Consider the following 27,633-nt stretch of genomic DNA (forward strand, 5'->3'; position numbering starts at 1 on the left):
ATGAACTAGGATTGCATAAATGGGTAACAATGAACTAAGCACATAATGATAACAACCTAATATATGATTCCCTTCACATCACTTCAACTGATTCTTGTACAATTGTGCAGTTTTTTTTTTCTTGGGAAAAAAAACGTTAAGGCTGTCGTTGGGAGTATGTCCTTGGTTTTAAGTAGGATTCTTTGTTTTTTCATTGGTTTGCAAGTACATATGTTAGCTGTGTTGCCCTGTGTGCCAAGTTTTACGTGAATTTGAATTATTTATTTTAGTTTGTTATCAAGCCATGAAGCCTTGTTTATATACTGCGTGTTTTAAAAAAAAGTGCAATAAATACACGTTTGACCAAACATGATAATTGTGATGAATAATCGTGATTTCAATATTGACCAAAATAATCATGATTATTATTTAGCACATAACCGTGCAGCCCTAGTTTGCAAGTTATGGCTTCCTTGAAACATCATAGTGCACTCGCGTCAAAATCACTAGATATTTCTAGATGTTGCTAAATACTACAGATTGGCTCTTTAAAAGAATTGGCTTGCTGACGAGACTGAAAACAAAACAGAACAAAACAAAAACAAGAACAGGACTCAGGGAATGAACAATAATAAATGAAATTGATGGAAAATGATAAATGTTAAATAAAGGAACTGTGACATCAATATGTAGTAATAACAATGGATAAAAATAACAATGTAAAGAGTTAAATGCAAAGTAGGTGTTTTTAAAAAAAAATGGAACTTTATTTATAAAGAGATTTGTTACAAAGCACAGGTTTGCTTTTTCAGCTTTGGATTAGAGAAGAAGAAGAAAAAAAAACCTGCAAGGACAAACAGCGGATAACAATCACTTCACAAGATAGCAAATTTTCTTCTTCTTTTCATCATGAGCACCACCACCCAAAAAAATACAATCCCAGTTAAAAAATGGAAAACTCCTTCAAATTCAAATGATCACAGACACATTAAGAGGTCAAGAAATTCAAGCTAGTAGCGTGAGCTGAAAGCCATGTGGAAGGTTGCAAAGCTACCTTAATTTTCAAAACTGTAAAAAGTATCATTTTTTTACATGTGCATGCAACTTTTAAGGCATCGAAGTAAAACGTTAAACTAAGCAGGAGATAATATAAGTCAGAAATGGCTGAAAAGGGGGAGGAAGTTGTCCTTGTAACTTTACAGGTGAGAGCCCCTTGCTATGCCTTTTTTGAAAACCTGAGGCGTTCACTGAAGTCAAAGTGCAAAAATAATGCAACTAATTTCAATGAAACTTGGTGCAAGGGAGTGACAAGATATTAAAGTATTTTTTCCTATTTATTGTATTAACATCAAGCAAACTCCTATCAAAAAGTTGTTGCGAGTACTTCCTTTTCCCATAGCACACCCATGTGAAAATGAAAGATTTTGCATACCTTTATTGGCACACATGACTGAAAAACTCTTTTTGGACTAACTGTGAACTCCAGAGCTCGAGGTGATGAGGCTGTCTGAAAGCAATGGCAGCCAATGACGGAAAGATGTTTCTTGGGGGGCAAGAGAAGCAATTTTTTCCTCGAAAAGAAGAGGAAAAAAAGACTTTCATGGAAACGGTTTGACTCTTCTTGCTACTACTGAATTCCGTCATGATATAAAAGACAGTAGTGCATGTCCATTCTACCGTCTTCCAAGATTATATGTTTTGAATGTGCCCGCTTGATTGGATTAGTTTGCAATAAAGATGTTTTTACACTTGTACTTAACACCATTGCAACTGGTTGCAAAGTTGTTCACGTTCCATCTAAAAACCTGGATAACTAACATTTTTTTTTTTTTAAGTTGCAAGCAAAATGAAACAGATATATAGCAATATGCTGTACATTTCCCTTGCAACTAACAGACAATCATGTGTTTGAAATGAAATGGCTCTAACGGTCTGATATAGTTGAACAAATTTTCAGCCATTTTCGAAACAGGTTTACAGAGTGAACATAAGGACAAAATAGAGAATGAAGAGGAGGACACCTCCGATGCCAAGTCCCAGGGCCACGTGGTTCAGGGTTCTGGCAGTCCGGCTGCATCGCTCAGCCGTTAGCCGATCCCCACTGTGGTTGGCTTCTCGAGTCTAGAGAAAAAAAAAGAATGGCACAAATATTAATGGAACACAAGGAAAATCTTTGACCCAACACAACTGTCTCTGAATGGCAAACAGTATTGAAATTAGTGGCACTTCTTATTGGCTGCTGATGTTAAATACACGCCACATTTTGTTTGAGCGTTTTATCGAAGCTTTCCATTAACTCTTCACTAAAATGAAGTTTTTGGTTTTTAGTTCATTTCATAACATCAATGCTTTACTGTTAAAATTTAACACTGGGATTAGTGATTCAGTTATGTTGCGATTCATGTCGTACTTTAAGTGTTTATACGATAGGATACTTAAGTGTCTTCCACTAAAATATTGTAATAGTCAGTAGATTTAGGCATGTTGGGAATTTTGCAAAGCATGGCTTCGTTTAAATGTGTGGAAAAGTCTTCAAGGTAAACTGTTTTGATTATTTTTATATAGCAGGTGTCACCAGCCTTTTTGAAACTGAGAGCTGCTTCTTTGGTACTGAGTAATACGAAGGCATACCAGTTTATGTGAAGACACCAATCATGTTATTGATTTCTCACAATAATGAGGAAGCAGCTGTAGTAAAAATGGGAATCAAGTGTAATCTGTAACGTATATGTCATATATGCGTAATTGTTAGTGAAATTCCTCAAAAATCACAATGTTCTTGTCATGTTTCCGTTGTGGGGTTTGGGTTGGCGTTTCTGTTTTTTGGGGACTTTGGTATTCTGAAGTTGTGGGGTTCTTTTTAGTTCTTGTGTCTTGCTCTCATTTGATTTCCCTTGCGTCGATCCTCGTTAGCGTGATTTGTTTCCACCTGACTGTGTACCTGCCCTCCTTGTGTCTTCCAATCAACTTGCCCTGCCTTCTGTTCCTCCCCAGCTGTTTAGCGTTTTTCCTTGTTGAGTCTCTCGTCTCTTTAAGTCAGAGTTTGTATTCAGTTCGTGTCGGGTCATTGTCTATGTCACACATTGCTGTTTAGCTCTTTGTCCGCGACCACGCCCAAGTTGCCTCGCATCGCTAAGTTAAGTCTTTTTGCCTCTCTTTCGGTTTTGTGTTTTCCCATTGAGCCTGTCCATATCTGCCGTGTTAGCTGCTAATGCCCTTTGGGTTGTTACATTACTGTTTGCTGCCCTAATTTTTGGTCGGCTCTTTTTATTAAACACCATTTTTTGAGTTCACCTCACTTCCCGCTTCCCTGCTTTTGGGTCCACCCCTGCTCACCATCAATGCCGTATCATGACGGTTTGTTTTTGTAAGTCACAGTTTTGGTCCATAAACTGAACTTTCTATGCAGTGATGGTTGTTTTTAAATTGCTTTAGAACTAAAGGAAAGGAAAGAAAATAAACAGAAACATGTAATATGTAACTTGTTTAGTGGGGGATGTTGTAGCCCATTCTGAGAACATGATCTGGTCTGGGCCTTTAAGTGCGCTACCCTCACAATCCCTCAGCCTGTCAAAATCAAGGGTTGCTCCCACCAACCAAACAACTACATGTATGGGCCTTTCTTCAACTAGACCGTCCCCATTTCTGTTTAGTGAAGCATTTGCGTCACACAGCTGAGCGATGCACCCCATCTTGTTGTGGAGGACAAAGATCTTAAAATTCCCCTCTCACCAGGGAATACGGAGCTCACGTTACACTTTATAACCTTGAAGAAAAACAGGCACAGGCAAGTGTGTTTGACCAAATAAAGTTATTACTCTCATAAAATACTGACATATGCTTGTTTATCGATTTTGTGTGATCTTACGTCGTATTAAATGAAGGTTTTGGTTTGTTGAAGACAAGAACAAGATCATGAAAGTGGGAAATGAGTATGTTGGCCCTGTTATGAGGAAGGGCCTCTGTGAGAATGTATACGTGCATGTGCATGTGTGTGTGTGTGTGTGCGTGCGTGTGTGGGAGTGTGTGGTTTGCTGGAACTGTGAGAAAGTCGCGTGAAGCAGCTCATAAATACCAGCAGCTGCGTTAGTTCACTTGAAGTCATGGCTGCATATTGTCTCAAACACCTCAGAACAAATGCCCTATTATGTAACACATTATATAACTGTCGATTAATAGGTAGTTGTTTTGCACTGACTTTTCAATACATTTTTTCACATTTATTCTTAAAATAGAGAAACACACAGCATGCATGCAGCGTATGTATGCTGTACGTTCCAACAACTTGTTTAAAAAATGTTTTTTGTGCCAAGATGTTCTGTCACTCTCTGTTGGCATGATATTCTTGTGAGTACGATAGCTTAGGTTGTTGTTTCTACAAATGTGATATTTTGTTCTCACTCGTAATGCTTTCTCCATTTACCATCGATTGGCAGTAAGCGGTGACACAGTGTGATGTGTTACTTTAGTTGGGATGTAAAGCTGGGAAAGACAGAGTTTGATTTGATACTTGTGGAAAATTCCTGTAGGACTTCCTTGTAGGACATGACTAGTGAAAGACAACACAGAAATCCCCTAAATAATACTCAGAATGTCTGTTTTCACGCAATCCTATTTTTGCATCAAATACTCAAGATCGCCTTCCTTATATTCTTACCAATAGTAAATTCCCTCACAAACAATTTTTAACTGTTTCTATAACCTCATGACATGTTAAATATTTGTTGTGTTTCTAAGATAAACACACCCACATAGAGTTCCAGGAACAGGGGCTGGCTGTACCACAGGAAATGCTCTATCTACATACATTGGCGGCTAAAGGATGATGAACAGACCAATTTATGTCACAGATGATTTCTAGAAGTGACACTGGATTTTAATCACCACATTTGGAATTTAATGAAACAAGATGCTAAGAATTGCCCTTAAGCTAGTACAACAGCAAATTGACAAACACTGTCTTTATTTGTGTCAATAATGCACTAGCTAAATTAAGGGCAAGGAACCATGAGAGTGAAAAGAAAAGAAAATCATGGCTATTTAGCTTGTCAGTAAAAATGTAATATAAAATGATCAAAATCACAAAGATACATTAAAGCATGGTGCACAAATTGACCAAATCTGAGCATTCCGTCCTTTTCCACTCAAACAACCAAAGGCAGTTATATAAATGAATGATGAAAACCAGTTTGTCAAATTCACTTAAGCTGTAGAATGGAAAAATGAAAAATAAAATAATCTAATAAATTGCAATACTCACCAACAGGGAAAGATGTTACAATGTTTCACATCTTGAAGATGTGAAGTCATAAGGGAAGATACTCAAATCCATATGTCTTTTAGTGAATCATTGACTTAAATAGTAGTGCTGGTAAAAAAAATTGCCATTGCTAAATCATCTATAGAAGTGTTATAGTGTATTTTCATTGATTGACTCACAAAACAAATGATGAAAAAGGTTTAAGATGAATACAAAATGCAAATGCAAGTCATACAGTAGTTGACAATACACATTCTAGCACAAAAATTACAAATACAATCATAAAAATTTCAGTTACACAAGTTCTACATACATCTTTTTCAATGTATACAAGAAATAGTGTTGAAATCGAATTGACTGTTGGAAATAGTGGTATTTTCTAGTAATGTGTACATGAAAAAAAGTACTGAACGTGTACTTCTTAAAAATAGGATTCTGAAAAAAACTGACACCCGAGACAAGTGAGCAAGAGATTTATAGAGGTCTGTGAGGCACCTTAGGCTGGGAGGAAACGTGAACATAACTGGACCTGCTGAGATGCCCTATTGCCATCCATCCAGCCCTCCAACCATTTTCTGCCGCTTTACCCGAGGTCTGGCCAGCCGAGAGACATAGTCTCTCCGGCATATCTTGGGGTCTCCTCACGGTGGGACATGCCTGAAACGCCTCTCCAGGGAGGCGTCCGGGGAGGCATTCTAACCAAATGGCTGAACCACCTCGACTAACACCTCAGTTAAACACAAACTTTGATGCGGAGACATCTAACGCTAAATCCGTCACACACAATACAACCACCAGAATATCGTTACGTTTGGTACTGTTACATTTATTAAATCACGGCATGGCTTACTCTCTAACAAGAATGAGGCAGTCAGTCAAGCAGAGCGTTCATGGATGTCAATCAGCAACCTTTACAGATTTTGGAACTCGTGCACACATATGACACAGCGCATCATAAGATGCCTTGTCGATATTTGTGAAAATGTAAGACTTTTAAATGCGCCTCATGGCCGTGAAAATACGGTAGCGATTTTTTGTCCACATGTATTTTAAACTGTGGTGAACTGCTGGTGGGCCGAATATTGCTGTTTTGATAACAGAGACTCAAGGACGGTGAAAATTTGAACGCATTGGCCTCCAGGCCAAACTTTGGACATGCCTGATTCAGTGTAATCATGTTACCCTCCATGAGCCGGCACCTTATCGTGGTGGAGGGGTTTGCATGTCCCAATGATCCTAGGAGCTATGTTGGCTGGGGCTTTAGGCCCATGGTAGTGTTACCCATGACAAACAGGTCCTAGGTGAGGGACCAGACTAAACACACTCATAGATTCCCTATGATAAATAAAAATGTTGGATCTTGCATTCCCTTGCCAGGGTCACTGGGGTCCCCCTTTGGAGCCAGGGCTGGAGGTAGGGCTTGTTGCCGACCGTCCGGTGGCTGGGCCTCCACCCATGGGGTCTGGCCAGGCTCAGCCCGAAAGAGTAACCCTGGTCTCCTTTCCTGTGGGCTCACCACCTGTGGGAGGGGCCATAGGGGTTGGGTGCGATGTAAGCTGGGCGGGGGATAAAGGCGGGGACCTTGGTGGACTGATCCCCGGCTACAAAAGCTAGCTCTTAGGACATGGAAGGTCACCTCTCTGGCGGGGAAGGAGCCTGAGCTGGTGTGCGAGGCCGAGAAGTTTCGACTAGATATAATTGAGCTTGCCTTCACACACAGCTCTGGTACCAGTCCTCTTGAGAGGAGCTGGACTCTTTTCCACTCTAGAGTTGCCTGCAGAGAGAGGCGCAGAACAGTTGTGGGCATACTTATTGCCCCCCAGTTCAGCGACTGTACATTGGGGTTTACCCCGGTGGACAAGAGGATAGCCTCCTTCCGCCTTCAGGTGGAGGAAGGGTCCTGACGATTGTTTGTGCTTATGCATCAAACACAGCAGTTCAGAGTACCAACCCTTGGAGTCCTTGGAGGGTGTGCTGGAGAGCACACCCTCTAGGGACTCCCTCTTTCTACTGGGGGACTTCAATGCTCACATGGGACAATGACAGTGAGACCTGGAGGTTCAATCTGAACCTGAGTGGTGTTTTTTTATTGGACTTTTGTTCTCGTCAAAGATTGTCCATAACGAACACCATGTTCAAACATAGGGGTGTCCATGTGTGCACTTGGCACCATAACACCCTGGGCTGCAGTTCAATGATCAACTTTGTGTTCGTATCATCGGATTTGTGGTGGGGTGGTCAGGTGAAGAGAAGGGTGGAGCTGTCAACTGATCACCACCTGGTGGTGTGTTGGCTCCAATGGTGGGGGAGGATGCAGGTCAGGGAGAGATTGAGAACACCTATTGGAGGTACAGCTAAACGCTGTTAAAACAATTGTCAACAACCACAAGCAGCATATCTCCAGTTTGGATTGGTTTGCGAATGTCACTAGTACAGATCTCGCCAGTGTTCAGGCCACGCTCAAAACTCTGGCCACTGAGAATGCTAAGCTAAAAGCTAAAGTGGTGGATTTCGAAAGCCGAACTCGGAGAACAATATTTGGATACTGGGTCTCATTGAGAACATTGAAAATTTTACCAAAGCTACAGTTTTTCTCGGAGATACTTTTAGATGTGGTAGGCGCTGACATTTTGATATCACCCCTGGAGTTGGACAGAGCACACCACACGCTGTCAGCCAAGACTGGCCCTTCCAACAGGCCACCGGCTGTTGTCGTGTGCTATCACAACTTTCAAACACGGGAACACGTGGTGCAAGGAGCCCGCAGGCTGAGAGGCAAGTTGAAATATGAAGACCAAGTATACACAGTTCGAAAGATTACTCCCCCGCGATCCCCATACCGAAGCGTCATTAAGTATTTATACGACATGGGCTTCAAGCCCTTCTTAAGGTACACAGCTACGCTTTACATCATACTCGAAGAGGGGACGAGGAAATCCCTTCCTTCTGTAAAGGAAGCCACTGACTTTGCACACTCGAGGAATTGTCAAGATGATGTTGTCGAAGGACCACTAATGTGAATGATGCTGTGTCACTGTGAGCATGCTAGCACTCATTTGCTTGTGACGGTTAGCTTTAATGTTGCCCGGTTGCTACGTGCTAGCAATCGTTTGATACTAAAGACAGGACGGTGAATATTTTTTTTAATTGTAACCAGTGTTCTTTAACCTAGTTTGTTATAAGTCACATCACTTTCACTCTGAGATATCTTCATTGCCTTTTCTTTTCTTTTACTGTACCTCTTTTCTAGCTGTCTCAGCATTCTTATTTGTAACTGTTGGTTTCTGTTGTGGGACAATGTTTACTTTCTTATCATCTTAATTTTACTTATTCGTCTTATTTACTATTTATTTTGTTGTTTTTATTTAATTGTTAAGTTTTGAGTTTTAAGTGTTTTATTATTTTTTTATCTTTGTGTGGTCAACTTGGTCAATGTCTTCAAATGAAGTCTCCCTACTTTTTAGGCTGCTTCTGAGTCTTGTTTAATCGAGCTAGGCACTACATCACCAAATTGACGGAATGCCCATATTCAGCAAGTGTTTCTGCGCTTTCAGCTAATGCATTAGGATGTGAAGGGACCATCTGTACTTCTCCCTCCCTCAGAATATTTTCAAACATCTCTGCCACGTTCTGCTATTATGTTTGTTTTACAAGCTGCTTCCGCCTTTTTGAGTGCATTGGTATATTTGTGCATATGTGTTACATGCGAGTCAGATGACCGCGACCTGGCTGTTCAGACTGAAGTCACACGTCAAAAGATCAGATACGTATCGGCTTTGGTACCACATACCTAAGTGGCCTGGGTCGCATTTGAAAAAAATCTGATATGTATCATTCACACTGCCATCAAAAGATCAGATACAGGTTGGATAGTGATGAAAAAAAATGGAATTGTGTCAATGCAGTGTACATCTAGCCTTAGTTTTGTTTCAATTCCGGAGTTGTAAAGCGGAAACATTTTGTACCGACTCGACCAAGTAAACAGCAATGTTTCATTCATTAGTTACAATGTTTTATAGTAGAAAATGCCGAAGTGGTGAAAGTGTGTGATTGGGAGCACAAGGCTGGACAATCAATGTCAGTCACTCACAGGCGGAACTGTTGTTATGAATACGGGGTTTCCACGAGGACCACTTTGATAGGAGGAACGTCTCCAATGTGCCAAACATGAATTTTATGCATATATTTAACTGTGGAAAGTGTAAAACTATTATGATCTGGATCCTTTAAGAAGGCTTGCCGAATTGCCCCCCTTTTTTGAGATGATTACAGATTTACACCAATAATAGTCTGGATAATTTAGTGTCACAATTCATTGTTTTCTTGTATCTAATAGCAATTTCCAATGCAACAACCCATCTTGTAAATCTCGGCGTGATATTTGACTCAACTCTCTCCTTTCGAACACATATTAATAACATGACCGGAACGGCGTTTTTTCACCTTCGCAATATAGCTAAAATTCGCCCTATTCTTTCTCCTAGCGACGCAGAAACATTAATTCATGCAATTGTTACGCCGCGCCTAGACTATTGTAACATTTTGTTTTCTGGACTTCTTATGTCCTACATCAAAAGCCTGCAGTCTGTACAGAATGCAGCAGCGAGACTATTGACAAGGATGAGAAAGTTCGATCATATTACTCCGATTCTAGCTGACCTGCATTGGCTTCCAATACACGTGAGATGTGATTTTAAGGTGCTGTTAATTACTTATAAAATTTTACACGGTTTAGCTCCTTCCTATCCCGTCGACTTAGTATCACCATATGTTCCGTCCCGATAACTTGCACAAAATGCCGGTTTGCTATCGACCCCACGGGCTAAAAAGAAGTCCGCGGGATCGAGGACATTTTCCATTCGCACGCCAGTACTATGGAATGCCCTACCTATGGAAGTTCGCGTAGCCACCTCAGTAGAAATCTTTAAATCCCAACAAAAAACTCATTTATATTCAAAAGCATTTAGTTAATTGAGCCTGTCTGTAGCTTTCTTCTTTTTTCCTTTTTCCTGCCCCCCTCTTCCGGCTTGGAGAGGGGGCTAGCTAGATGGTGAGGGTTGACTTGACCGCCTCCATTTGGTCCTGCGCTGATCGACCATCGCGTGTTAGGAGATCGGCCGTCTGCGGTCCACTTGGTTGGAATGTGGGAAGGTTCCTGCCCAATAGCTTTGCCTGCTGTCAAGGCATCACTGCACTATATAGCACAATATGTTTTCTGTAATCTATATTGTTTATGTGTATCTATTTGTCTGTATTTGGTACATGCAGCATCCACTTCAACCTGTGGGCCTGGAAGGGGGTTCCTCCCACCTGTGGTCCCTTCTGGAGGTTTTTGATTTTCCCCTAATTGGGGTTTTTGTGTTTTTCCTTCCCCTTCTGGGAGCTTTGACAGGGGATGCTGTTGTGTAACTTACACTGAAAAGATGTCTCTGTATGACTTCTTTTTTCGAAAGAAGTCTGCACATGACCTCTTTTCATCTGTAAAGCCCTTTGAGACTTCGGGGCTATACAAATAAAATTTGATTGATTGATTGATTGGTCTCTCACAAGCTTTTTCCATAAATACAAAACACAATCCTTTCAATAATAAAAGTGTAAAAAAATGCAATACAATATTGAAAATTAGGTGGTTTTCAGCAAGTCTGAATTTGTGTCACTGATATTTGAAAAGGGTAGAAAATTTCAGATTTTTGCTGAATTTATAGCAGTTTGTTTGTGTGTGCACATTTATTGTGACATGAAGGTGTCCACAGAGTAGCAATGACTTTGATCTGAGAAATGCAGAAAAAAAAGTAAGCAACCCTGTAAAGTGCCAGCAGCATCCGCTGAGCTCTCATTGGTCAGGTAAGCCCTCCTCAGTCAATGTTGACTGAGCTGTGCAGGGAAGAGATGGAAAAAGAATTAAAGAGCTACAAGTTCAGAGACTTCACGCCATTGAAATACACAACACATGTACTGTGTGTGTGTGTGCATGTGTGTGTGTATGTGACTGACCTTTGGCTTAATTTCATCGAATAAAACGAGCTTTCCTTTCCAATTTAAAAATTACACTAAAACCAGGAACTTAACCAACTGTAGTCTCATCTGTGTGAATCCCTTGCTGCAGCTAAGCTTTGCTGCAGCTAAAGGTCTTTTCTTGACGTCATACTCGTCATATTTTCCACCATGAAGCTTCAAGAATAAACAAGTGGCTGATATTGTCCATGGGCCTTACTTGCAAAACTATGAAAGCAGGCTGATGATTTGGGGAACAAAGAACCGCTTGATGACACAGTCACAGGACCCCCTTGTACGGGATGATCCAAAGGATGCTGCATTCGAAATTTCCATAGTGTTGTTCACATTAACTGGAAACATCTTCCAGGAAAATTCTTCCTATAGAGAGCTGCAACAATTATGTCACTCTCAAATGACTGTTAAACTGACTTCACATTTAACATACACTAATTTATTGGGAGGAGACCACCACAACATTAAGCCTATCATTTTATTTTTTTATTATCAATTGTTTTTTGCACTGTTTGTGTGTGTGCGTGAAGATGTCCACAGTTTTTTTTTGAGCTTGCCAAATAATTTTTTCCCCACAATATTACTGCTAAAAGTATTCAAATCAATAAAACAACCAGTGTACCCAAATGTATGCACCTTCCTACTTATGTTTAAGTAATTATTGTACATTTTCTGTAAACCCTATGAACTTCATTTCACCTCTCAAATATCACAGTGTTTATCTGCTACAAGGTCTGGTGCTACCAGATGACACTCAACCAGAGGGTAATGTGGCCCCTGAAAATGAGCGAGATCACCTCATCAACCATGAGTAAGATGGATGAGATAACCAACTCATTCATCCGAAAGGGGTTGGGGTTGCCATGTTGCCTATCTGAAGCCAGCCTTTTTGGCAAAAACATGCTGCAGCTGCCAGTGTAATCACTACAACTGGTCTACATGGAAGGAAAGGCCAGACTGGTCCTTGAGCTTAGGGAGTGGACAGATAAGGCAATGAGGAAGGCAAAAGCCAAGGTTCTGACTGGCTGCAAGTGGAATGCCCAGGCTGAGGTTGACCAGGCCATCAGTAGGCTTCAACATCAGGAGTAAAGGGCAGAGTCCAGATAGGGCCTGGGATGGGAGATGTGCCACGCTTCTGGTCCAAGGCCAACCGCAAGAACCAGCTGGCTTCGGCCTTACTGACACACCACTGATGGTGGTGGTGGAAGTGATGAGGATGGAGGAGGACCGCTTTCTCTCTCTCTCTCTCTATATATATATATATATATATATATATATATATATATATATATATATATATATATATATATATATGTATATATATATATATATATATATATATATATATATATATATAAATGTATATATACACACACACATATCTATATCTATAGTGGGCCCCCGGTTTACGAACTCCCCCTCTTACGAACTTTTCGACTTACGACCACGCAGCGTTTTTTGTCCCCCTCTAACGCACAAACCTTTCGTCTTAAGAACAATCCGACATGCTGATCAATATGTTCATATAAGTATTTTCGCTTTGCTGCATCAACGAAATTAAATGATCACGCTTGTAAGGGCAACGCTGAACGCTATTGCTCTTATAATGTCACAGTCACTGTCTCAGTCACGGTGTCAGTCACGGAGTCAATCACGGAGATGCCGATATGCTATTGGTCGATAAAGGTCACAGTCCCGGTCTCACTCACGGAGATGCAGATATACTATTGGCCAGCGTCATGTCAATCACAGAAATGCCGATATGCTTGGCCGAACGCCTTCATCTAGCTCAGTGTTTCCCAACCTTTTTATCACCGCGTCACATTTAAAGCCTTGAGGGTGCTGTCCGCGGCACAGTCAATGCCGTAAATGTATCCAGCGGACGGGGGTGGGGGGGGTGGGGGCTGTCCCCGGCACAGTCAATGTCGTAAATGTATACAGCGGATGGGGGGGGTAACTCGAATTGCTCGTATGACGGGCAATCCAAACCTATGTTAATTAGTGAATGCGTGCGACGCGTGCAAAAACCTTAGGTAAAAACATCACGACTTTATACACATATTAAAAATTAGTTACATAATCTACTGCACAGTTAAATTAAATAACAGAAATATACAAAGGAAAAATGACATTTACCTTTGGGGCGACGTGACTTGAGCTGGGTGGAGGCGGAGGGGAGCAGAGACCAACCCGCAGAATTTATTTATTTATTTTCTTAAACAAGAACTTTTCTCAAACTAGAACATTTGTCACAATTTGTCATGAAGCCCTTTATTCTTTGTCTGCTTATAACAAGTACTCTCTGAGACATGACTGCTTTGGAAGTTTACGTTCCAATTCTGCTTTGTTTTTTCATTAATAAATATCGTATTTCTCCGTGTACATGTCAACCTTGTGCATAAGTCGACCCCCCACTTTATTACTTCAATTTGGGTGAATTTTACAAAAATGTGTGTATTAGTGTACCCCTGACTTCAGTGGTTATACCGCCTCAATATGGGGGTTGAAAATGAAGAAAAAAAAATCGACTTGTACACGAAATACGGTAATTGGAATTAACTACCGTATTTGCCGCACTATAAGGCGCACCTAAAAGCCTTATATTTAAAAAAAAAAAAAAACCTGATGGTGCGCCTTATAATCAGGTGCGCCTTATATATGGGTCAATATTGAGATTGGGATCCGTAGATGAGGAATGAACTGAAAAAGTACGCGTTACCGTTTTTTTGTGTGTTTAGAGTTGAACAAGGTTTGTCATGTTGACATTGAATTATTATGCTATTGAGAGTTTAGAGTTATTATTTGAGTTATTATTATTACTTTATTACTATATCGTGTTTGAAAAAGATTTAAAATATGTCATTAATTGAGGGTGTGCCTTATAATCCGGTGCGCATTATATATAGAAAAAGTTTTAAAATATGTCATTAGTTGAGGGTGGACCTTATAATCCGGTGCGCCTTATAGTGCGGAAAATTACGGTACATGTCGGAGGTTGCCTCTGGATCTTACTACACAACATCGTGACAATGGATGAAAGTAATAGATTAAATCAACTGCTGTCATGCTTAGTCCATCATTTTAAAAACGATTTCTTATCGTTCAACAGTCTGTTGGCAAAACAGCCGTTTGTTGCTATCAAAGAATGCACACATCTGGCGAGTTCTGATAGCCTTTTCATTATAAATTGTTTGTAGGTTGTCACAAAGTTTCTTTGAACCCTAGAGTATGCCCACCACCAATTATTCCGCTTGTCCTGGAATGACGCATGGTAAAGCCACACAATTGGCTGAATGACCTCACTGGAGGTCCCTCAAAGATAAACAATATTTCACCAGCATTGAACATCATTTGAGTGTGCTTGCAGCATGGAAAATTGCATTCCTTTATAGTTCCAGTCAGTACACAATTTATCATTGCTCACATCCTTGTATGTTGTATGTTCATCCAACATGTCCGGGTGCGCGGATACATGGTGGCCAGGGTTCGCCACCCCTCTGGCCCCCCTTTGGGCTACCTGCCACAAACATGCATTACATGCATTAAGAATTGTTAAACCCCTTGATACCTCCCACAAGTTATATTAAGTAATCATGTTTATATTTCAAAATGAAAAAAATACAAATTTGATTTCATGAAACCCTGACTGAGCATGGTATGATAAAACACACACACACGGGGGCTTGCATGCGCACCTGGACATTCCTCACTCAGGTTTTGGGTTGGCCTGTCCACCCCACAGAAAAAAAAATCTGGCGACAACCCTGAACATGCCCCATTGTCAAAGTTGCTTTATGGCCCACATCCTGAAACAGCAATACATTCAGTTGCAAGGTGAACAACAAAGTGTGTCAGAGAAGTTCTAGTACTGGTGTTATAAAAGGTATATTTCAAATCCAAGCAACAAAGTACAAAGTTTCTCCTTCAAAACAATCCCCCTGTGGCGACCAAAACAACAACAAACATATGGGATTGTTCACTATCATATGTCTGGCTAGGGCTGCACAATCAATCCAATTTTAATTGTCATCACAATATTGGCTGCCATGATGCCAAGATGATCCTCTGTGATTCCGTCGAAAAAAAAGTCGACTATGTTCAGTACATGACAAATCAAGCAGTTTCAGTCATCCTACCACCAGGGGGCAAACGCAAAGTTAAGACTTCATTAAGCTTAAGAAATAGCAAGTGAGCAAATCCTGTCGCAGCAGCTAGGAGGGCAGTAGCATTAGCAGCAGCCTAAACTGAAAGCCTACAGAATGAGTGTAGTGACGTGATATTTCACATTTGTTCTGAACGCAGCAAGAGAGTAGGACGTGATGACGACACTGGAGTTGGCTTTGCGGGTGCACGTTTAGCTTTCAATTCCACCTTAGAAGCCTTTAGATGGCAATGCTTCCCACTTGTTTACATGAGAAAAGCTTCTGATTCTCTCACCCCCTAATATACCATGCTAGCTGTCAATTGAATCCATACTCACGAGTGATTCTGGTACTATTGTACTGTTTTTTCTTGCAAAAAAATAAGGCTGTTGTAGAAGTTATTACAGGCCTGTTGTAGTATGTGCTTGGTTGTAAGTGGGCTTCATTTTTTTCATTGCTTTGCATTCAGGAAGTACCGTATTTGGACTATAAGCCGCAACTTATTCCTCATGATTTGAGCCCTGCTTCTTATAGTCCAGTGGGGCTTATCTGCTGTTTTTTTTTTCCCCACCGGTCAAGCAAATGTGTGTATCTGCTCAAGGAGTCAGTTTATGCAACAACTATGAAATAGAACTGCAAAGATGTGAATCAATGGCTGTGCTCAAAAAGAGTTTTAAAGAGTGTATATATATATATATATATATATATATATATATATATATATATATATATATATATATATATATATATATATATATATATATATATATATATATATATAATTGTAAAATATATTAAAAATATTTTTTAAATATGTCTAAATTGAATAAGATTTTTGAATAAGATATTCTGCCATTCAGAAATGCAGTACCACCTTTGTTGTTTTAGATTTGTCCATAGACTTAGGGCACCCTCTTCTGGTTACTTCGAAATATTGTTTTTCTCAATAGACGTGAGTTATCCAATGTGGCAGCACGCAAAGACGACAGGTTAATATTCGAGGATTGCAGATCTTATTTTGTTTTGCCTTGGACGAGAATTGTCCGTAAGTACACAAGTTGTCAAAATTATGACACTGTTCATCTGTTTTGTTTATCGTTAGAGACATTGGAAATAAGAGTATTTTTTCGTTGTGCAACTTGTTTGTTAGCTCGAGAGGCGCTCTGTATCATTAGCTGATTACGTGTTTTATTTTTCTAGTTTTACGGCGACCTAAAGAGGGTAATGGTCAAAGGCCATTGTTCGAATAAAGCAGACCAAAAGGAAAGACAGTCTGGATGTTTGAAACGTCGTTATCCAGCTGTCTAGCTGGCAAAAAACCCGACGCTTCGGAGTGAGGACAAATAAAGAGCTTGTATAAAAGTTTGTGTACAGTATACAGTATGTATCAGGCATGTCCAAACCCGGTCCTCGAGGGCCACCTATCCTGCATGTTTTTGGTGTTTCTGTCGTCCAATGCAGCTGATTCAAATGATCAGGTTTGTTGTCAGGCTTCCGCTGAGCTTGCTGATGAGCTGATCATTTGAATCAGGTGTGGTAGGAGGACAGAAACCTCCAAAACATGCCGGATAGGCGGCCCTCGAGGACTGGGTTTGGACATGCCTGGTATATATGATTGTATTTATAATATTATGATTGTAAATATTATTTATGTGCAGTGTGTGCAATGTTCACTAAATTAATCTATCAATTAAACAATGGGAGACAGAATGCTGTTAAAGAGAGGATGTTGCAGTTGGTAGACGATTAAAAAAATGTATACAAAAAAAAATTAAACTTTCATATATCATCTTTTTGCATGAATAACTGATGTTATGATCTGCGGCTTATAGTCCAGTGCGGCTTATCCGTGGCAAACGATGTTTTTTTTGGGCAATTTTTGCTGCTGTGGCTTATATACCGGTGCGGCTTATAGTCCGGAAAATACGGTAAGTTCGCTGTGTTGCCCCGTGTGCCAAATTTTTGCCATGTCTTGCGTGATTTGTTTTCATTATTTATTTTACTTTATTATAATGATTATTATTATTAAGCGTCAACCCTTGAAGCTGTGTTAATATACTACTTGTTTAAAAATGTGCAATAAATATACATGTTCGACCAAACATGATAAATAATCAATTTCAATTTATGTGTTGTTCCATTTTTGAATGTTTATCGAGTATGTTTTACTCAGTAATTGATATTCTTCAAAGAAGGAATCTTTTGCTCAAATAACAGCTCAGCACATCTTTTGTCTTTCCTCGTTCAACTTTAAGAAGCGGATCATGCTTTATGACCTGAAATTGCGTTCTAATCACAACTGTGTTCTTTGAAGAGTTAGTAGATTGAATTTCTTGACCTCTTAATGTGCTTGAGATCATTTTCATTTTAACTAGCTGACACTGCATTAGGAATAGTGAAACAGTAAAATGTTGTTTTCCCTCATCTACGAGTTTCAAACTTTGCATGTTGCTATTGTCTTCAAAAATATCATGCAGAAAAAAAAAAAAAAAAAAAAACATCTCCACATTTCTCTAACATTGACAGCTAGAATAATGCAGCTTCGCTTCTCTTGCATTCAATCGGTAGCGTCAATCTTTCGGTAATAGGAGCTGCTTCCAAGCGCACATTGCTCTGCCTTGTTATTAGATAGAGGGTGTGGCAGAACAACATTTAAATGGAAATATCACAGTCACAGCCACAAGTGGCTCTGACATTTTTCACATACCAGCTCACTTATGTTAATTACTTAATTGTTCACAATCACATATTTTTACTGGACTCAAACCAGTATTCGCACTGCTAGCTAAACTGTGATGTTAGCTACTGACCTATCTGTCTGTTTTGTAATGCCCGATGAAGTTAGACATTACCGATGTTGTTTCTTGCCATGCATTTTCCCATTCTTTTTTTGCCAATGTCATCAACAAAGTAACTCATTATTTCAAGTTAAGGACCCTGGGACATGCTCCCATTTTGTTGGCATTACAGTATGTCACCACTTCACACTATGAAACAAGTGATGCTGCGGAATGGGTTGTCGAATTGGCATAAATTAAACAAAAGTATTTTTTTTCTTTCAAAGGAAAGACAAACTGTGTGAGAATGCAGATTTCCAACTATAAACTAGATGAGCTGTCAAGGTATTTTGTTCAAGTCCAGGTCAAGTCGACTCAGATATCAAATCTCTGGTTAAGTCATTCCCAAGTTTATGGCAAGCAAGTTGCAAAAATATAACTTGAGTCAGACTCATCATTACGCGAGTCCCCAATCTCTTTCCGCTAGATTTGAACTAATCTGATAAGCACCAATCTCCAAAAAGACAAACAGACTAAAAAATAAACAGAGAACCCCGCAGTGGTTATGGCGTCCCTGGTTTATGTTTTTTTTCACATTATGAAATGGAATACTAAGTCTTTTCTTCTCCTCTTTACGGAATTTTTCCCACTTTACAGCGTCAACAATAAATACAAAATTCAAACTTGGCGACCAGAGTGCATGCATATGACTGCACGTTGCACATGCGTCACTGCATACGTCACTAAAATGCTGGTCTGCTATTGGTCAGAGTCACAGCTCCTAAGATGCTGGTCGGCTATTGGTCGGCATCACGGCTCAGCTGGTCTGCTATTGGTCAATGTCACGGTGTCACTAAGATGCCGACATGCTAAAGACTTGATCTCGTGTGAGTGCTTACAATATCGTACATTTTAGTGCTTAATTCAAACTTTAATTGGTCAGCTATGGGTCCCAAGATTGCAAGTGATGTGAAAGACAGAAGTAAGATGATTAGTATGGAAATTAAGCTGGAAATAATCCAGAAATATGAAGAAGGCTAGGCTAGGCTACTCTCACGAGGGAATATGGCCATAAGTAGCTTAAGTCTCGTCACGCCAACGGTAGATATATTTTATTTTTCCTTATTTATTTATGATGTTATTTCATCATATACATGTACAGTATATTATCTATAAATAGCATTTATTTTGTAACGAATTTGATATGTATATACAATTCTGATTTTTAGACAATTTCTGATCTTTTTAGCTGGGGTTTTATATGCATTAGTTAATTACTATGGGTTTCTATTGTCCGCCATGAAATTGTCCGATTTCACCTGACAATCCCAACTCCAGAACGGATACATTTCATATGGCGGGGGTCCACTGCACAATAATTGCACATTAAATGGTTTTTAAAACACTTTTTGTCGGTCTGCCATATAGAATTAGAAGTTCCTAGATCTAATTGATCTCAGACGTAATCAAACACTGGTGTATTATACCATTTAGTGTAGCTTTGGCATAACTTTGAAATATTGCTTTTCACTATCATGTTATCAGATACAGCAGTGGTCCCCAACCACCGGTCTTTAGACCGGTACAAGTCTGCCGATCATTTGGGACTGTTATATTGATTCTTAATCATTTACCTCAGATGTAATAAAACACTGGTGATTAACATCAGGTAATATAGCTTTGGCATAAGTTTGAAATGTTTGTATATCATATTCAAGATCCAAGATATTTATTGTCATGTATAAAGTTGTACCACACAATAATATTCTTATTCTGTTCAGCTCCCAAGCAGCAGACTACATTCCATAATCAAGCAATAGATAAATGAATAGCAATAAAAGAACAAACAAAGGTGCTAATAATGTAGTGCAGAATATCATGTAGTGCAAAATTTTAGTGCAAGATATTGTTTACGCATGCAGTAGGAGGCAGATTAGTTTGTGAGGGATTTGTTAAGAATTCGGATAGCTTGTGGGTAGAAGCTGTTTGCCAGTCTGGCAGTCCTGGCCCTCAGACTCTTGTAGCACCTGCCTGATGGCAGCATTTCAAACAGATCGTTTTGTGGATATGTCTTGTCCTTAATGATGTATATGTAAATGATGTATACTACCATGTGCATTGAACACCATTTTTAGCCAAAAGTTTCAGTTTAATGTTGCCTTTTATACATTACTTTTGACCAGTATTTTTGGAGGCATTTTCATTCAGAGAGAATAGATCAGTCATAAATTATTTTTACAAGGATCATTCTGATTTTGCTAATACAGTGGACCCCCGGTCTATAACATCCCTGCCTTACGTTTTTTCAGCTTACTACATGATCTGGTTTGACACTGCATGATGGTTTTTTGTCCCTTGTTATGGTATTTTTCCCGCTTTACGACAAAAAAAACTGTCATGACCCTAGGGGTTAGTTGTATTTGTGTTGTTTTGTCTCTATCTTCAGGCGATTTTAGGTGATTGCTCTTATTTTCTGGTCCCGTCAAATTGCTTGCACTGCAACGTATCACTCAGATGCTGTTTCTTATTGTGCTATTGGGCAAGGGATGCTATTGGTCTGTGTCACGACTCCCTAAGATTCTGATCTGCTATTGGTTGGCGTCACTTTAAAAATGGCGGCATGCTACGGACTGGATCGAGTCTGAGTGCTTAACTATTTATTGTGCATTTTACTGCTTAATTCAAACATGAATGGGTGCGCCATGGGTCCCAAGATTTCTAGTGATGTTAAAGAGAGAAATAAGAAGATGATTTTAACGCAAACGAAGCTGCAGATAATCAAGAAATACGACGAAGGCTAAGCTATTCTAGCCTAAGCTACCCTCACTAGGGAATTTGGCCTAAAAAGCTCATCACATAAAGCTAAATAAATCCTTTTGGAATTTTTCATTTATGATGTTTTTTTTTAATTATATACATGTATATTATATCTAAATAGCACTTACTTTACTATTTTTATCCCATTTTTTATTATGTATATACAATTTTGATGTTTTTATCTGTGGTTTTACATGCATTAGCGAATTAACATAGGTTTGGATTGCCTGTCATACGGCGAATTCGCGGAATGGATTAATTTTGTAAACCGGGGGGCCCACTGTATTATGAATATGCAAGTCTTTCTTTAGGCTGTATGTCTGGTGTTACAGAACGAGGAGGAGACAAGGCCGAAGAAGGGCCTTGGACAGCCAATCCTTCCTTCCATGTGGACTGCTGCCAGAGGGGAGGGCATGATAAGAATTAGGAAAATTCTAGAAGATAATAGGCTGAAAGATAGTCATCGCCTTTTTTGCCTCATCTACTGAGAGGGTTGAGAAGTAGTGGGTAGAGTCTTAGAAGACAAAACAGCCCAGGAGCTAACCTCTGGATATAAGACAAACAAAATTGTTATCTCTTATGCCAGTTTTTATGTGTAATCCTTTCAGGCTTACAAATGCATAATTACAGATTCATTCATTTGGGCTTGGTCCCTGGCAATAGGGGCACAAAATGCACAATTTCTAATAGGAACAAGAATGGGTGGCACAATGAAACAGACCACTGGTAAGAAGTGGATAGTCGTGAGTGGTCCCATAGCAGCACTAATGAAAAATTGTCTCCCCCACCATAATTTTAGTTGCACATCCTTGGTCTATGAGGAAAAAGAAAAAAGTCTACTACTATATTTAGACGAGATCACAATTCAAACACTGATGAACAAAACAACTTTTCTGTGATGAACCCACAGCCCTAGAGCTTGTTATTGGTTGATGATGTCTACCATCCCCCAAAAAATTTTATACTCTCTTAGCCATGCCACCACAGAGGGCAACTTCGTCTATTTGCAAGTGGCAACGTAGTGAAAAAGTAATTACCAGAGCTGAGCAATAATCATTGTTACATGGGCCCATCATTGACATGTGCATGGACAAGTTTGAACTGAAATGGTACAAACTTGTAGGAGTCCCTTGGACTTTTGAAACGGATGCAAGATAAAGTGACTGAACTTAACACTGAGCATAAATTGGTAAGTATTCATTGCATTATTCATCGACACGCGCTGTGCAAGTCAATGTTAAAACTCCAAAGAGAATTGTCAATGTTGTAATTTAGATAGTTAACTTCATCAGGGAAAGGGCACTGAATCATAGACAGTTTGTTACACTTTTAGAAGAGCATGATAATGAATATGGTGACCTCAGGTACCAAACAGCTGTCAGATTTTGGTACCTCAAAGCCGACATTCATAAGTTTTGTGAGATTAAAGGGAAAAACATCCCTGAGCTCTCAGATGTAGACAGGATTGCTGAATTAACATTTGCTGGTGATGTGAATTAACTGAATACTGCAAGATGCAAGGAAACTAATATGAACAGTATAAAAACCATAACACGTTTAACATATAATTACAAATCATTTATCAGTTTCTGTAAACAATGTCATTTACTTATTTCAACATGGAAATAAAAATGATAACTGGAGTCATTTCACATTTTTGGCTCGACCCACCACAATAATTTTTGTTTCTTATTTGGCCGGTGAAGAAAAATAATTGCCCACTCCTGGTCTAATAGAATCTGGGTGGGTTGTGTTAATAATACTAAAGTATGCTTAAGAGAGTTCTAGCCAATAGTATTACTCAAACAATGGTTGTCCATGTCAACTTCGTACTTTGACTTTAAAGATCACTCAAATAAAACTTGGCATCCTGTTTTCTATTTGAAATGGATACATATGTGACAGGAGAGGTTAAATTCTCCTCCTGGTGGTCATTGTGTTAAGCTCTGCCCATGATATTATGTAGCCAATCAGCCAATCAAGACTCTGCTATAAAAAGAGACCGTTTTGCTCTTATTCCATCTCGCTCTTTGTCTCTGAGCTCTGCCCACTTCCAATTGTACTTTTATTTAGCAGGGACAGAATAACATTAGACGCTGCTGCTTTGTCTTGGTTTATACCAATTGGTGTATTGTCGCCTGGGAGTGACCTTCCCCTCTGTACGTCCAGTGTACTCTCCCAACAGCGTTCGGTCCATGGACTCAAGCCAACCCCGTTTTAGTATTTTTAGGATTTGTTTTAATTCATCTTCATCCATTGCGTGTTGGCAGGCTGATTGTTTCTACTTCTCACCATTGTAGTTGTTTTTTTTTTTCTCTTCCACAGGACTTTGGACTCCCAGCGGCGCTCCCGGTAGAGGGTTCGCTTTTATTGTGTTGCTGTGAGATTTTTGTTGAGTACTCAAAGGAGTGTGTGTGTGTGTGTGTGTGTGTGTGTGTGTGTGTGTGTGTGAATGTCACTTGGGTTTTGTGGTTTTGCTGCCTGGGAATGCACTCTCCCTCTCCAGTGTACCGGACACGGAAGCTCAGCTCTGTCGATTTACATTAATAGCCGACACCTTGTGATTATTTAAATAAAGTTATCATACATTTAATGGACACCTGCCTCTGTCTATAAAATACGAACCTGACTGCCTTGTTTGGCCTTGCTAATGCCACCCATAAAGTCCACCCCTTCATAAATGATAAATGTCATGTACTGATCTAGATATAGAGATATGTATTTGAAGTATTTTTCATGATTTAGATTTAAAAATGTATGTATTTTACCCTGTCTTTATGGGGCTTGGTCGGGCTCCCTTTCTTTCTCTACTCAAGTTTTACATTAAGGACTAAAACAAGCACAATCGATAGCAGGGTCACTATTGTGTATGCCTTTGCGTGGGGTTCATTAATTTGATGTGTTTCCAAATTGGACCAAGATGTAAAACAAATTATTTTTTGTTTTGAAATAGCTTGTTCATTTAACATTATGAAGAAACGCTTTTGAGTCGTGGTGGTGTTAGTCATACAGGCCCTCATCCTTTATTTTTAAAATAGTCCTGCAGGCCTTCGCTTAATGAATGATTTCTTTGTTTTATTTTTATTCCATTGAAAAATGAAATGGATGGGGGTAGCATACTTTGAACGTAGCTGCAAATGTTGGCGATGACATGAACTCACGTTAATTGAGTAGATGAGAGCGGCGATTCCAAGAGGCAAGCAGCAGCACAGCAAGGTGAAGATGGAGTAACCCATGTAGTCATTTACGGGGTTCTCCAGCGGTCCTCGGGTCACGAACACTGTTGGCTGGACGGTGACCGTGCCTTGCTGGAGTGGGTAATGTTGAACCGCCGTGTACTGTTGTTGTCCATATTCAGCACCACCATATGATGGCGGATATGAAAACTCCTGAAAGAACAATTCAATATTTGTTTCTACCAAATGTGATGAATGTCTAAAACTTAAAAAAAAAAAAAAAGGTCACTAACTGGCAAATACTTGTGATGAAACTACTTTCGATTTCTGTTCAGAAATATTCAGACCTTTTTTTCCCCTCTCTCGCCATACAAATGAAGCTCTCACTTTGGAAACAAAACGGAACAAAAGCAATAGAATAAAATAATTTCGATAGGGTGTAATATTGTATTGTTGTCTGCAATTTGGTTACTTTTACTTAAAGCATTATTGGTGTCTTACGACCAACTGGCTGTCTACTTCCTTTCGGCAACAGAAAGAACGTTCACCTCTGGTTTATCCCACGAAAAAAAAACGAAGACTTTTTACCCCCCCAAAAGGTTTACAGGGAAGAAAAAAAAAACTACCTGAGTAAGAGCGTAACCGCCTGGTCCTGGATGGGGGTACCCTGGCCCAGGTTGGGGTAACCCCGGCCCAGGTTGGGGGTATCCCGGACAGGGCTGGGCATATCCCGGGTACGGATTGTCCTGGTAGGGCGGAGGAGGCACTTGGCCCATGGAAGACTTCTCATTCGCCCATTCCTTCGGAGGGGCGCTAGGGTCCATAATGGTCTGTTTTCTCGAAGGAAAAACGAACCCTTAATGTCTATAGTAAAGATAGTGTCCTTTATATAATTTTGTAGGTTGCGGGAACCCTTTTCAAGTTAACCCACGTTTGACCTGATGTAAGGAGACTTGACAAAAATTAAAGCGCGAAGGAGTGGGAGGAGGGGTGTGGGTGGGGTTGTAAAAAAATGGTGTAATTTACAGAGGCTAACGGCTGGGTTTCCTCTCGAGACATCAAAATAAAAGCATGCCTACAGGTGCAAAAGCCTAGTGCTCAGGTAAGTGAAACCGTCGAGGTGATCTAACAAATCTGTGGTATACCGTATAATCAAATCAAATCAAATTTTTATTTGTATAGCCCTGAATCACCGAAGTCCCCAGGGGCTTCACAGGTGAAAAGGTCATATCAAGACTTCTTTAAAAAAAAAAAAAAAAAAAAAAAAGAAGTCATACAGAGACTTCTTTTCATCATAAGTACACAACAGCGTCCCATGCTCAAAGTTCCCAGAAGGGGAAGGAAAAACTCAAAAACCCCAATTTAGGGAAAATCAAAAACCTTCAAAAGGGACCACAGGTGGGAGGAGCCCCCATCCATGCTCAACAGGTAGAAGTGGATGTTATGTGTACCAAATACAGCCAAATACAGACACACAATACCGATTACAGAATAATATTGTGCCATATTAGGCAGGAACCATCCAGTGCAAAGATGTCCAGCCAGGTGGTCAATTCCCATTGGATTGAGGACGAGAATCAATTTAAAGTCACGACACATCACATCAAGCACCCTCACCACCTCTTACTACTTATGTTTGCATACACTATACGTATTTATAATTGCAGCACTCTATATTTAATTATGAACAAGTAACAAAAGTGCAGCAACACAAAAGAACAGTTGGCAAACAACAAATTAAAAAGCTATCACAAATGAAACTCGTAACCAATAATTTTGCATTGTTTTCCAGAGCGCTTTCTTCCTTTATTTCTTTTATATTAAAAGCATTGATTTTTTTTCCCCAAAAGTGCTGTCAACTGGCTTCTCGGCATGAGAGTCCTATCAAAAATGAGGACCAAAAAAAAAAACGAATGGAACAGAAAATAATATGCAGTTAATGGAAAAACATCGGTAGTCCCATTTGCTTATCTGTACATAGAGGTGCTCGATTAACCTGAACAAAGTTAAAAAAAAAAAAAAGGAATGTCCAACGCAAAGATGGTGTGACGTCATGTTGAAGTGATACCATATAGCTCTGCTAAACTTTAAACAGAAATACAAGGGTGATTCGTTTGAACGATATGGGTTAGTGTGCGGTGTGTAATGGGTGAGAAAGTCCATGCAATATAGATTTTGTGTTAACCTTGTATTTATCGCAGTCAATTTTGAAACCAGCGTTTTTCCAATGGAAAACTGTGGATACATTGCCATCTTCAGGCTAGAGAGCGCAAATACAGAAACGGCCTTTAAGGTGGAAAGCAGAGACCTATTGTTTTGTTTGCGATCGCTTGAAGAAGTCAAAAGAACAACAAAAAACGAATCAAAGAATACGAATCAAAGAATGTTATTAGACTATTAAAGTTGGGATTCTGGAAAAAGAGTGAAAGATAGTTATTCCACAAATTTTTCAGAAAAAGAGCATCCTCAGGGGTACACCATGTGTTCGGAGGACTCGTCACAGTATCTGTGGCGGTTGGCAAAGAAATGCCGTGCATTCGCCGGAAGAGGGCAATGTTGTATTGAAACATAACCTAATTTTGTTCTGTTCGATTTCTATATTTTGTATTTCGGTTGAAATGGCTCCATATTATTTCTAAGTCCATTGGAGCAATAGTGTTAATTTATGGATGATTTTCAATCCGTTAGCTGCAGAGTTTAATTAGGGTCGCGAAAGGGGCTTCCGGGAAAATCATTCACGCTGCTGTCATCGGGTCGGACGCGACGGCACGCGTGTATCCAACGACGTAAAGTGTTCCAGCTTTGTCTGTTTAGCGGCCCAAAGTGGTATGTTTGGTTTGGTTTATGTTTAAATGCATGTTATGTTGTCCGTAGCTGACATCTCCTTTGTATGTGTCAGTTCTACGGTGTGAACTGTTGCAAACAAGTGCAGTCAGTAAAGCATCAGTACGAAGAACCTTGGTGTCTCTCCCTCTTTTTGGACAAAGCCGGCATATATCTGTTGCGACTTCAAAATATGCACTCACAACTCTAAACGGCATGATGAAGAAAAAAAAATGCTCTTTTTGATCACTCTTCATATAGAGTAGTGCGTTACGACCAAAAAGTTACGCGCAGTTAATGGGCGTCTTTTTATATACTTCATCCTGTTGTTTTTTCTTTGTTTTATTATAATTTTTTTTTAGTACCGCTACTTGCTGGACAGGAAGGGTTGTGCAGTACTCCCTGCTTCTCGCCATTAGCCCAATTTGATCAAATTATACCTAGTCCAGTGTCAAATTTCATATTCACAAAGCCAAATTTTAAACATTTCTTTTATGTTTTAAAGCAGGGGTGTCAAACTCATTTTTATTAAGGGCCACATTGTAGTTGTAGTTTCTGTCAGAGGGACGGTAGGACTGTGAAGTCAAATCTTTTTAAAATGCTTTTGTAAAACACGCACCAAAAACTGATTGTGAATTAAAAAATGCTTG

General features: G+C 39.6%; 1 protein-coding gene across 1 annotated transcript; it reads right to left on the reverse strand.

The window, feature by feature from the left end:
- Positions 1 to 722: 722 nt before the first annotated feature.
- On the reverse strand, positions 723 to 25,144 carry LOC148425806 (uncharacterized). Its single transcript, XM_088409721.1, has 3 exons — positions 24,787 to 25,144; positions 24,146 to 24,373; positions 723 to 2,100 (listed from the first exon to the last, which is right to left on the reverse strand). Exons 1-3 carry the CDS (start codon positions 24,982 to 24,984, stop codon positions 1,954 to 1,956), a joined length of 573 nt encoding a protein of 190 aa, XP_088265847.1. The 5' UTR covers positions 24,985 to 25,144; the 3' UTR covers positions 723 to 1,953.
- Between the last annotated feature and the right edge of the window lie 2,489 nt (positions 25,145 to 27,633).

Source organism: Hippichthys cyanospilos, chromosome 3, assembly GCF_059441005.1.
Source record: "Hippichthys cyanospilos isolate Australia breed blue-spotted pipefish chromosome 3, RoL_Hcya_1.0, whole genome shotgun sequence".
Classification (NCBI taxonomy): Eukaryota; Metazoa; Chordata; class Actinopteri; order Syngnathiformes; family Syngnathidae; genus Hippichthys; species Hippichthys cyanospilos.